This window comes from Leptonychotes weddellii, chromosome 4 (assembly GCF_054177405.1).
Source record: "Leptonychotes weddellii isolate Sample4059 chromosome 4, ASM5417740v2, whole genome shotgun sequence".
Lineage (NCBI taxonomy): Eukaryota > Metazoa > Chordata > Mammalia > Carnivora > Phocidae > Leptonychotes > Leptonychotes weddellii.
In genome coordinates, this window is record NC_138372.1 from 6,472,244 (window position 1) to 6,484,585 (window position 12,342).

Below are 12,342 nucleotides of genomic sequence, written 5' to 3' on the forward strand. Positions count from 1 at the left end.
AAATGTGGGTCACTGCAAGAGAGACCCTATGGGCCACAAAGTCTAAAACATTCACTACCAGCCCTTTACAGACGTTTGCTGATCACTAACAGATACACCTCTGTGTAGAGAACTGCTGAGTACCAGCTATGTCAAATTTCCAGAATGTCCTATGTTTACACTTCTTTTGGGTGTATATTAATACTGCATAATGCATTTTAAGTTGAGTCAAGTTGCTCAGTTTTCAACTCAGAGTTTACTCTTCTAAAGAGAAAACAGTGATCCAGATCCACATTATCGGAGTTGGCATACCTGACAGTGGCCGAGGGTGCCTTCCTGGCAAAGGCCGCTGCGTAGGTGAGTGCAGATTTAAGACCCTGCCATGAGGGATCTATCGTGGGTAATGCTGCTTACGTAGTACATCACCGAATTAAAGTATAAAGAGGCTGGGGCGCCTGGGTGGCTCAGTTGTTAAGCGTCTGCCTTCGAGGGTCATGGTCCCGGGGTCCTGGGATCGAGCCCCGCATCGGGCTCCCTGCTCGGCGGGAAGCCTGCTTCTCCCTCTCCCCCTCCCCCTGCTTGTGTTCCCTCTCTCGCTCTCTCTCTGTCAAGTAAATAAATAAAATCTTAAAAAAAAAAAAGTATAAAGAGGCTTGTTCAAGCAATATCCTTGAGACTGTTTCTGACCATGAGTTTATCATGAGGAGTGGAACTGTTTGCCAAAAGATGTACACTCCTTAACTCTCTCCTCTGAGATACCAGGCAGGGAGGCGGGAGGAGGAGAATGTAGAGTGTGTAGGAAGACAATGGGGTGTTTCAATTTTATATTTCAGTGTTCAGGGGAGGTTTCATTGATAATGTCTGAGTAGAAACCAGAGGGAACTAAGGGAGCAAGCCACATGATTATCTAGGGAAGAATTTCAGACCGGGAACAGCAAGTGCAAAGGCCCTGAGGCAGGCCTGGGCCTGGCCTGGCTTAGGAACTTGGAGGCTGCTGCTGCTGCAGTGGCTAGGCAAAGGGGAGACCAGCAGAGGAGGTCCGACAAAGATGAGTAACCTGAAGCTACAGGGGCTGCTACAAGAATTGCAGCTTGTCCTCCGAGTGAGAAGGAAATGACTGGAACGTTTTATGCAGGGAAAAAAGTATGGTTTATATTTTGAAAGAATCCAACTGGCTGCTGAGTTGGAAATAAGTCTACAAGCAGGCAAGGATGGCTACTGGAATAAGGCAGGCACGAGAAGCTGAAAGTGGTCAGACTCGGGCTGTGTTCTGAAAGTACGGACAATGCCGCGGGATTACGAGTGAGAAACCCAAGGATTAATAAGTTCCCTGCAGCCGACATGGGAGAGACCATGGACAGAAGGTCTGGACGGGGAATGGGAATGCGAGCTGCAGCTTTGAACATGCATCTGTATTACAATGTGTTAAGGAATAGCCTCTCGAAGGTATGATTATCAAATAAAATATAAATTATCTAAACGCTTGTATTTCCAAGCTGCTCTCTAAAAGACTGGATCCGTTTATAATGAGAACAGCAAAAGGGTGTACTTCTGTCTTTCCTACATATCCTCACCTATTTTCAGTATTTAAGGGGGCTACTTGAATCATGGGCTGCACCAAAAGGATCTGGCGCCTCAAATCCACGTACTTATTAAATCGCTGGCAGGCCGGGTCCTTTCGCCTAGAACGACTTTTGACACCGTCTGGCCAGGTGGCGCTTGCTGCAGCAGGAGCAGCGCTAGGTTCACACTTGGGCAGACCTGGGTCTTCCGTACCAGCTGTGTGACCCTACGCATCACTAAGCCCGCCAAGCCACCATCTACAGACCTGGCGGTAGACCAGGAAGATGGGCCCGAGTGGAGCAAAGCGAGGGGCAAGTAAACAAGTTAAAACACTGCAGTATGTCTGATGGGATCTCAAAAGGACTAATCAAAGGCAGTTTCAGGAGGAAACATTTAAGGGATCTTAAATTAAGGGATCTTAAGCCAGTCACTAGTGCCGGCTCGGACAGTTAGGGTTCTGCGGGTGCAACAGAAACCCATTCCGGCTAAACTCAGGCAAAAAGGGACTTCAGTGAAGAACCATCAGAAGCCCATGGAATTGACTGCAAGCCAGAGAAAAGGACTTGGAAAGAGCCAGAAACCGAGGCAGGAGGGCACCTGGGTGGTTCAGTCGTTAAGCGTCTGCCTTCGGCTCGGGTCATGATCCCAGGGTTCTGGGATCGAGCCCCACATCGGGCTCCCTGCTATGCGGGAAGCCTGCTTCTCCCTCTCCCACTCCCCCTGCTTGTGTTCCCTCTCTCGCTGTGTCTCTCTCTGTCAAATAAATAAATAAAATCTTTAAAAAAAAAAAAAAAAGAAGGAAAAATAGACATTTGCTGAGAGCAAGTGTCCAATACCATGTCCCTGCTAGTCCCACTCTTGTCCCTAACCCAATTCTCTCTACACAGCCTTGGGCCCATGCTCGCCAGCTGGATGTCCAGGCCGACCCTTATTTTCAGTGACGTGACTCCTTTGCTGACTAGTTCAGGCTAATTTCTGGGACAAGCTTGAATGTTGCTCTAATCAGAGCAGTTTTCCAGTTTATATATATATTTTTAAAGATTTTTATTTATTTATTTGACAGAGAGAGACACAGCGAGAGAGGGAACACAAGCAGGGGGAGAGGGAGAAGCAGGCTTCCCGCTGAGCAGGGAGCCCGATGCGGGGCTCGATCCCAGAACCCTGGGATCACGACCTGAGCCGGAGGCAGAAGCCCAGCCTGAGCCGCCCGGCGCCCCAGTTTTCCAGCTTAAATGTGCAGCAACCACCACACACCCAGGGGCTACCCCTCCAAGCTCCTCACTGGCTTCAGCCACAACTCTCAAATTTCCTGTGCAAGAACCACCGGAGAAGCCTGTTAAAAATGTGGTCTGTCGAGCTCCATCCCCAGAAATTCTGACTCCGCGGCTCTGCGGTGCAGCCCAATAGACCTGCATTTTTAACAAGTGTCACAGATAGCTGCAATGCGGCTAGAATGTGGTCTACACTCGAGAGCCTGGCCTGTCACCGGCTTCCAAACCTCGCTGGCTGGATACAGATTTCTTAGGCTCTCCTCCTGGACGTTTAGATTCAGGCAGCCGAGTCTGTACCTCAGTGACTGCACTCAACGTGCAGGCCCGGGTGATGTGGACACGGTATTAAAAACCACATGTACAGAAACATCCCATCTACTCAAGTTGGCAACAGAAATCTTGGGGCCCCAAGCTGACTTCCAAGCCTCTGCTCCCGCACGGTGTGCTCACTCCACAAGCCCCACAAGCTGTCCATCTCTCCCTTTGGAAGCCCCTCCGGCTCCCACCCCTGCTCGACTGTTCTCCACTAGGTATGTCAGGTCCACTCATCCTTCACGCCCAGTCACCTCTGTACCTTCTTTAACCCACACCGTCTCCAGTCCAGGCTGCGTGTCGCCGCTCTCACTTGGCACTAAATTATAAACTCCAAGTATCCCCACTTAACTCTTGGTCAATGCTGGTTTTGCTTCCCACCTAGATTATCGGTGCTTTGAGAATAAACACCAACTTTTATGCTTTTTTTCTACTCTCTGGGAGACCTGGCGTGGCTACCTAATATTTAATGGTTACTATCTCAAACCTCTCCTGCAGGCAACTGCACTCAAAATGAATTCCCTCTAGTCCATAACTTAACGTGGAGTTTCTGCCCTAACATTCAGATACTGAAAACTCCTAACTCAATGGAGAACTGCCTTATGTTAGGCTGAGCCACATGAAATTTCTGGCATTCTATTTTTTCAAATATTTTGATATTTTCAACAAACAACAATGGCGATTTCATGTGGCTTAACCAAATATATCCAAGTCACTGTGGCAAACACAATGTCTGCCCAGTTGCGTCTGCCAGAAAAGCAGAATTGGGTGGTGATGTGTGGCGGTCAACCCCCCTGGCCATCCTCAGGCCACATGAGTCACACAAATTACCCAGAATATGGAGAAAAGTATCACAGATCTGAGCTGGTTCTAACTAAATATCAACAAAGATAAAGTTCCCATTCTTGCCCTGAAATTTCCTTTGGATTCTCTTCTTGCAAATGATCCGAACTCCTTCTGGGGAGGCAGGAAATGAGTGCTAGGCTGGAACCACGTAGTAAAGGGAAGAGCCTGCAAACAAGGGGGCGAGGGGGAGATTGGGGTTTCTCCTCCAGGCAGTGAGGAGGGGTGGCCTATATAAGGGGTGCGGGCTCCTAACTCCCCATCGAATACATAAAACATACAACATACTTCCATACCCACGTCTACCTGGGCTATTAGCAGATTATAGAAAAGGGGATGAGTAAGGAATTGACTCATTTTAATTTCCTAGAATAGCTGACAAGTACCAAGACTTTAGTCTCTGGGTTTCCCCCAAGAAAACAATCTGGGCTGGACCCTGTACGTTCAACACTAGTGTCTGACTGGAGACCATTTACAAAGCACTCTGGTGACTAAGCTTCCAACGTTATGTGTATTTATCTCGGGGCTTCGACAAGTTAAGCCGTGGTGGTTGCCCACTCTCATGTCCTGTGATGGGATACAACTGTGAGCTGGGACGTTCACAGTGTTTTATTTTATTTTATTTTTTTAAAGATTTTATTTATTTATTTGACAGAGAGAGACATAGTGAGAGCAGGAACACAAGCAGGGGGAGTAGGAGAGGGAGAAGCAGGCCTCCCGCGGAGCAGGGAGCCCGATATGGGACTCGATCCCAGGACTCTGGGATCATGACCTGAGCCGAAGGCAGACGCTTAACGACTGAGCCACCCAGGCGCCCCACAGTGTTTTAAAGATAACGTCAGGGAAGTGGGCACAGCGAATGTACGAATCCACACTGGAGCCAGACTGCCTGGCTTGAGGCTGGCTCTACCACTTCTGAGCTGGGTGATCTTGGGCAAAGCCTCTCGTTCCTTCTACGAATGTTTGTGGGGCATCAGCTACTCCCACATGCCAGCCTGGGCGCTGGGGATTAAGTGAAGAACAAGGCTGTCATGCTACTGACGGACACACTCCGACCGCCAGTCCCCCCCCCGGAAAGCCAGCAGCAGCAAGCATACCCACTGCAGGAGACTGCTGAATCAGAGAAAGTGACCCATGTAAAGCCCTCAGAACAACCTCTGCCACCTGCTCAGCAAGCACTGGAAGCTCCCATTGCCACAATACCAGCACCATCATGCTGGGAAACTAAACTGCATTTCATCACCAAAACCAATCTATGATCAAAATAAGCCTCCCGATGGGGCCTCTGCCTTACCCAAAAAACTATTTAAGAAACTCAGTGAGAAAATGGAACACTATGAGGACTATTACAGAAAGACAGAAGAACATTTCTCACGAAATGTTAAATAAAATGTTTCTAGAAGAGTCTATTAATAACAGCAGCAGCAAACACTGTATACAGCACTTACTATGTACCAGGCATTGTTTTGAGCTCTTCATTTTTATAAATAAGCAAATCATCCCCAAGCCCTGGAGGTATGTGACGTCACTCTCCTTGTTTTACAACGGATGAAACTGGGACACGGAGATGTTCAGTCCTTTGCCCAAGGCCATCCAGCCAGTAGTTGGCCGAGACAGGACTCAAGCCCAGGCTGGGGTCTGTGTTCCTGACGTACCTGCCAGCTATGGCCTCAGGGGGGCAGCGTTCTGAGCTGCGGCGGGACAGGTGCCACGGCAACAGAGGAGGGAGGGAGGCCCCCCGGCTGCTGCCCCCCAGGGCGGGGGGACCAGGGCTGTGCTTTAGTAAGAGCGTTTGCACAGCAACTCCACGCCCAGGAGTACACCCATGCACACCGGAGACCTACGTCCACACGAAGACTTGTACGCTAATGTTCACTTCAGCATGATTCATAATCACCACAAAGTGGAAACCATCCTAATGTGTGTCAGCTGATGAACAGATAAATGGGAAATGTGGTATGTCCACACGACGGGATATTATTCAGCAATAAAAAGGACGGACGGATGCATGCGACTACTGAAGCATGGGTGAAGCTTCAAATTACCAGGTGAGGTGAAGACACTAGTCACAACAAATCCAGAATAGGCAAATCCATAGACACAAACTAGATTAATGGTTGCCAAAGGGGTGGGGGATGTGGGCAGTGGGTGCTAATCGGTGCAAGGATTTCTCTGAGGGTGATGAAAATGTTCTGGAATCAGACAGTGGTTGATTGCTGCACAATCCTGTGAATATACTCAAACCCAGTGAACTGTATGCTTTGCTGCTGCGTGGATTTTCTGCTGTGTGGATTATATTTTTTAAAAAGAATATAAGAATAATTGGTCCCCCGTGAAAATCTCCAGAAGGAAAGGACCGATTTACCTGTCTACCTAGGGCAAATACAATCACGTTACCACTGTGACTTGGCTCTCAACTGCTTCTCTTCATAGTTTTTTCAATCTCAATATGTTAACTTTTGCACATCAATAAAAAACAGCTGGGAACCCCTAAAAACATACAACTTTAAAATAAGTATTATTTCATTCATGATAATACATTAGGTTTTGGTAAATGCTGCAATAACATTTAATCCAACGAGAAAGAAAAAATAGATGACATTTTATTAATAGGACTCTTTCCTCAAAGTGTATTTCGCTTCCTGCTTCCGCTGTAGCTTCCTGCAGTGCCCACCAGGGCCTCATCATGGCAAAGAGCCACCCTGCCTCTGACACATGCTGACAGATGGGGTCACTGCTCTGTGTTCCAGCTTCCTCTCCTTCAAATGGGGATGGCAGAAAGCACTTGCATCTGCTTTTGTTTCATTTGTGGGCAAAGACTTAGACAAGAGCACGAGGTTAAGTCCTGTCTGGCAGCCCAGAACTCACTGTTCAGTCTGATTGGATAAGAAGGAACACGACACCTAAAACGGGGGAAACTGACGGTGGCGGTGCTGGTCAAGAGGAAGGTTGGGTCCAGGACCACAAAATGACTAAAAGCTTAGGACATAAGAGAAATCTCAGCTATACTGAATTTAACATTCTAACTTTTACGTCGACATGAAACAAAGATGCCTTCTCACTTGAGAACACAATGTCTGGACTTCAAGGTATCGGCATATCCCCCAAATCTGTCCAATGCTAGGGGGTGATCGTTCTGGGGTGAACACGGTTTGAACTTCTTCAGGTTAAGGGGGTGTCTGAAATTGAGAACCAGGCAGATCCATCTACTCTGACCTGAAACATGAGGGGAATTTTTGAAGTATGTCCATACTCAAGCGGAGGTCAAAGAAGCCTAACCGGGGGAACTGTGGACTGAGAAGTGACAACCGGGACTGAAAAAAGTTCCTTTGAAAAGGACTATTTTGAAGACCGCGATTCTGACTTTGGAGGAACTAAGGTGATTGGGAGTGGAAGGAATCACATGTAAATTCCTTACATAAAAATGTACTGACTTTAAAAAGGAAGAAAGAAACAAACCAGGGATGATGGCAGGAAGCGTACTTACCCCCTAAGACCGTGGAGGATTACATACAAATTTGTATTTGTAAAGAACCTAGAACAGCGCCTGCAAGATCTCAAAGGCTCTATACACGTTCCGTATTATTAGTAAGGCAGGAGGAGGGTGCTCTGCACACAATAGGTCTGCAGCGGATACTCCACAGAGAGACCCAAAGGAATGAGTCTAGAACTCCTGACTGCAGTCACCTCTTCAAATGCATGAAAGGTGTAAATCCACTCTAAAACATAAACTTATTTACACAGCACTAAATATCCCACTCCCGAGGAAGAACTGGACATAATAACCATACGGTACACATGGGATGTCTGTGTGTGTACATATATATATATACACACACACACACACACAAACACCCCCAAACCTAGGTAGTTACAGAGAAAACCAACACGAAATGCTAAAATGGTTTTAAACCTAGGGGAAACAAAACGGAACAAACCACCTCAACTGATAGACAAACACTTATGTGCGTTCCCGGCACAGAGCGCTTCCTCTCCTGTCCATCTAACTGGGTTTCTCTGTAAAAACCAATAAACAAGTAAAACTAATTGGTCTGTCTCCACCACTGACTCGAGGAGCACAAACTGGTGCTCAGGTTACGTTCCTGAAAATGGGATGTGGCACTCGAACAGAATATGAAGAACACAGTCATTGTAAAAATAGCTCTTCAGAAACAACCGCACACTCATTTCCCTCAATTTACCACAGTAAAATTAATGTACGATAGAATCTATACGAGTTCACTGAATTGTCCATATCTGTCCCTAGACAAAGAGAACACCTTCTTTAATATGAGAAACTGGGTTCGGGAAAAATATCCTGCAAAAACTAGTCTTTACAAAAATTACCATCACAATGTCAGTTTTGACTCTGAGGCAAACCAAGGGTGAAGCAGCACTTTCCCCCCCAGCTAAGGAAGCTACTATGGTCACTGTGTAAAAGCAAGCACAGTTCTGATCTGGAAAGTGCTATTAAATGTTACAAAGCAGAAAACCTCCAAAGCAATCCCAGAGATTTGTCTCTTATAAATACTTAGGTTACAAGCTTATGAAGCAACTCCTGTTAAAAATTTATTAAAAGTAAAAATCTAAGCCAAAAGGATTCTTCTATAAACATGGCTCCGTTTTCTCAGCTCAGTCTTTCCTGGTACCTGACATCTGGGCCATGCAAGGACAGCCTCGAGCCACTCACGAACCAGCAGCACCAGGGAACAGGTCAGAAAGGCAGAATCGCAGGTCCTCCCCGACCCGCTGTACCCAAATCCGCATAAAAACATGATCCTCAGGTGCTCTGTGTGCACGCTAGTCTGAGATACACTGGTCTAGGTGTTCTCTATCTGGTCACACTGAGGAATACAATGATGCAATAAATATTTTGCTTTTCAGCAAGGACAGGTTTTTTCTTTCCAGTTATTCCAACTATTAAAATTAAAAGGAAAAAATGTCATACACAGAAGCCACAAACACCTCTTAACTATCAAGACATTTTCAGAAAGGCTCAGAAATAATCTAAACGGGATATGTGAAATGCTTCGCATCCAGTCCGCATTTATCAACAGTAAGATAAAAGCCGCGTTCATACCTGCGAATCGCAGAGGTGCGTCTTTATCCAGGGCAATCAGAGGAGGGTCGAGAAGCACTGCATTATCGTTTTCTGTGATTATGCCATGATAGGTGGGCTCGAGCCATGGTTTGTGCTTGTTAACTGTGTTTAAAAAGAGAAAAAGAAGAAAGGGAACAGACCAGGTCAGAATTATTAAACTCCACTGCTTTTAAAGACACACATCTATTACTAAAATAATAAAACACTCATTAGTCTGGAAGGCAACACTTGTAATTTTTTTTAAGATTTTATTTATTTGAGAGAGAGAGAGAGCGCGCGCACGAGCAGGGGGGAGGGGCAGAGGGAGAAGGAGAAGCAAAATTCCTACTGAGCAGGGAGCCCGACCGTGGGGCTCGATCCCAGTACTGACCTGAGCTGAGGCAGATGCTTAACCAACTGAGCCACCCAGACACCCCAACACTTGTATTTTTTTTTTTTTATTATTCATGAGAGACAGAGAAGCAGAGGGAGAAGCAGGTCCCAAGGAGCAGGGAGCCCGATGTGGGACTCGATCCCAGGACCCTGGGATCATGACCTGAGCCGAAGGCAGACGCTTAACCATCTGAGCCACCCAGGTGCCCAACACTTGTATTTTTTGTTGAAAACTTTGGCATCAAGACCCTAATGGGATGAAATTCTGAATTCCAGGGTAAGTAATATAGAAACTGAGTCTATGAAGCAACCGGAATTAAGAAATAAACTGCTCTAGAAATTAAATGACTGATGGCTATAGACAAATTATCTGTTTTTAAGCTATCACAGAAAAGTTACAAAGAAAAATATACTATCACTTCTTTATGGCAATAATAATACAGTATTACCTATTTAAAACTAGCATTACAAATAAAAATATAAAAGAAAACTTATGAATATAAAATTACAGAGTACAGGGGCACCTGGGTGGCTCAGTTGGAAGTGTCTGCCTTCGGCTCAGGTCATGGTCCCGGGGTCCTGGGATCGAGCCCCGCATCGGGCTCCCTGCTGGGCGGGAAGCCTGCTTCTCCCTCTCCCACTCCCCCTGCTTGTGTTCCCTCTCTTGCTCTCTCTGGGTCAAATAAATAAATAAAATCTTAAAAAAAAAAAAAAATTACAGAGTATAAATAAAACTAAACGCAAATTTCTGAAAACAGTGTTTACAAATAACCCACTTTGAGGGTGAGGCCGTGTTAAGGTCAGATTCCAGATCCCTCCTATTACTGGCTACGTGACCTTTAGCACATAACCGGCCTCTTAATCTCAGTGTCACCTGCACACCAGGGACATGCGCACAACCCCCAAGGCTGGGGCGGATCACTGGAGAAGCGACCTGTGTCCTTCTTGGTTCGGCACTGGCACGGATGCTTTTGTTCCTAAGGTAAGAACTGCTATCCTGGCGGTCCGCTCTCGCGGTGAAATCAAGTTTCATTCCTCTCCATTTGTTTTGCCTGGGGCTTGGCCCGTGTGAGACCTCCTCCCACTCAGAGCCAGGGCCCTCTCTGAGTCCCCATCTCCCCCAGCACGGTCTGGGCGGCCCAAACCTTCTCATTTCTTTTTACCTTCACCTTACGAGCGCTCACATTACAAGCTCGGTGTGTGTATTCACCGCCGAGTGCCGGCCCCAGCTGAGCCGATCTAAGTAGAAGGAATGGTATGAAGAAGCTCTATTTCCAAGTAGATGGTGCCTATTTGTTGAATGAACGACCCGATTCTTTCCCGCACGTCCATCTTCAGAAGGAGCTAAAACTAAGATTCAGTATTCAGCCACGATGGGATACTAGCAACCACCACGATGTGTTTGCTGTCACGTGATGACCAGCACGAGCCGCCAGGAGACTGGGCTTCACGGGCATGCGCTCTGCGGCTCCCGTGGGCCATTCTACACCAGCACGGAGGCGGGAAAGAAGCTACCGTCTCGCTGACTGATGGCGCGTTTACCAGACATTTACACGTGCCTCTTCTAAACCAAGAGCAAAGCCTGTCGTCTTCACTTTCAAAGTAAATCCAGACCCATGGGAGTTGTTGGTTCGTGGGTACAGAGTTTCAGTTTTGTGACAGGAACACAGTTCCGGGATCAACCACACAGCACCGTGAACGCAGGTACTTAACACACTGTGCACTTCCGACGGGAGGCTTCACGTGTGCGTTACCACAATTTAAAAAAAAAAAAAAAACCCACACACAAAAATCAATCCAGACGGAGCCATTTCTCATCGTCCGTGCTGCTCACCTGGACTATTTACAAAATCCAGGTAACCAACCTCGTCCTTGGCCCCCTGCACCGCAGCCGGACGGACGCTTCTCCACCTCTGCTCTCAGAGCCCACGGACACATGTTCCTGAGGACCCTACGTGGCTTTTGTTCACGTGGGATCTATCTATTAACTGGTGACCTAATCAGCATTTACTGCACTGGGAATCAAAATCAAGAAATATTATTTATCAATTCATTTTTAAAAACAATAAGCCTATTACATGTTAACATAACATTTTCGTGGAAGTAACTATACTTTTTAAAACAGAGTTTACGAAGAAGAGTGGCGACGTGTTACATGTTTGCAAGTCTTTCTACAGTCAGCGGAGTCCTGCTTCTCCCGCAGCCTGTGGGCCGCTCTGTCACATGTCACGCGGCCCCTAGAGAGCTCCAGCAGGCACGTGAGAGACAAGGAGGAAAAAGGCAAGCGACGTCTTAACGTAATTAAAACAGCTCTGACCTCTTCCAACCCAACAGGGTCTCAGGGGACTCATCACCTCACTCAGGTCTCCGTTCAAACGTTCCCTCCTCCAGCTACAGCACCTTCTACTCTGGTCCCTACGTCCGCTTTTCCTTTTCTTCGGCTGCTCGTCGCCAAACCGTCAGGGAGAGGGCAGCGGTGTGAGCCGGGGGCCTCGGGGCAGGCTACACGGCTTCCTCCATGGGCCTCAGTTTCCCCACCCATAACTGAGGATGGCAATAGTACCCAGCTGATGGGTTGTTCAGTAAAAAGCTTAGGACAGAGTCTGGCGCTCAGTAAATGCCATTAGGTGTCGCTGTGACTTCTCCTCCATTCAAACGTGAACAAAAACACAGATTCCAGGAGAGGGAGACCTCTTGTTCTCTGGTAATTCCCAGCACCTAGCACTGTGCCATTCCTCAGGAACTACTGGCTAGATGGACGAGTGCATAAGGAATCTCATTATAGTACAATTAAAGTCAGTGCTCTGGTTTGTAAATTCTCCCACAGAGAAGATAATTTTGGTGCTGAGAACTGAAAAACAGGTATGATTTGGTCTTTTAGACACTGGGAAGGTGCTTTTT

The 12,342-nt window shown here is 47.0% G+C and overlaps 1 protein-coding gene across 4 annotated transcripts in view; it reads right to left on the minus strand.

The window, feature by feature from the left end:
* Window positions 1-12,342, minus strand: part of CLSTN1 (calsyntenin 1) — a 72,784-nt gene that overhangs the window by 27,145 nt on the left and 33,297 nt on the right. For all 4 annotated transcript variants that reach the window (XM_081816883.1, XM_081816881.1, XM_081816882.1 and 1 more), the window contains exon 2: window positions 9,049-9,171. In XM_081816883.1, the coding sequence (XP_081673009.1) occupies window positions 9,049-9,171 (123 nt within the window). The remainder of the gene's footprint in view (window positions 1-9,048; window positions 9,172-12,342) is intronic.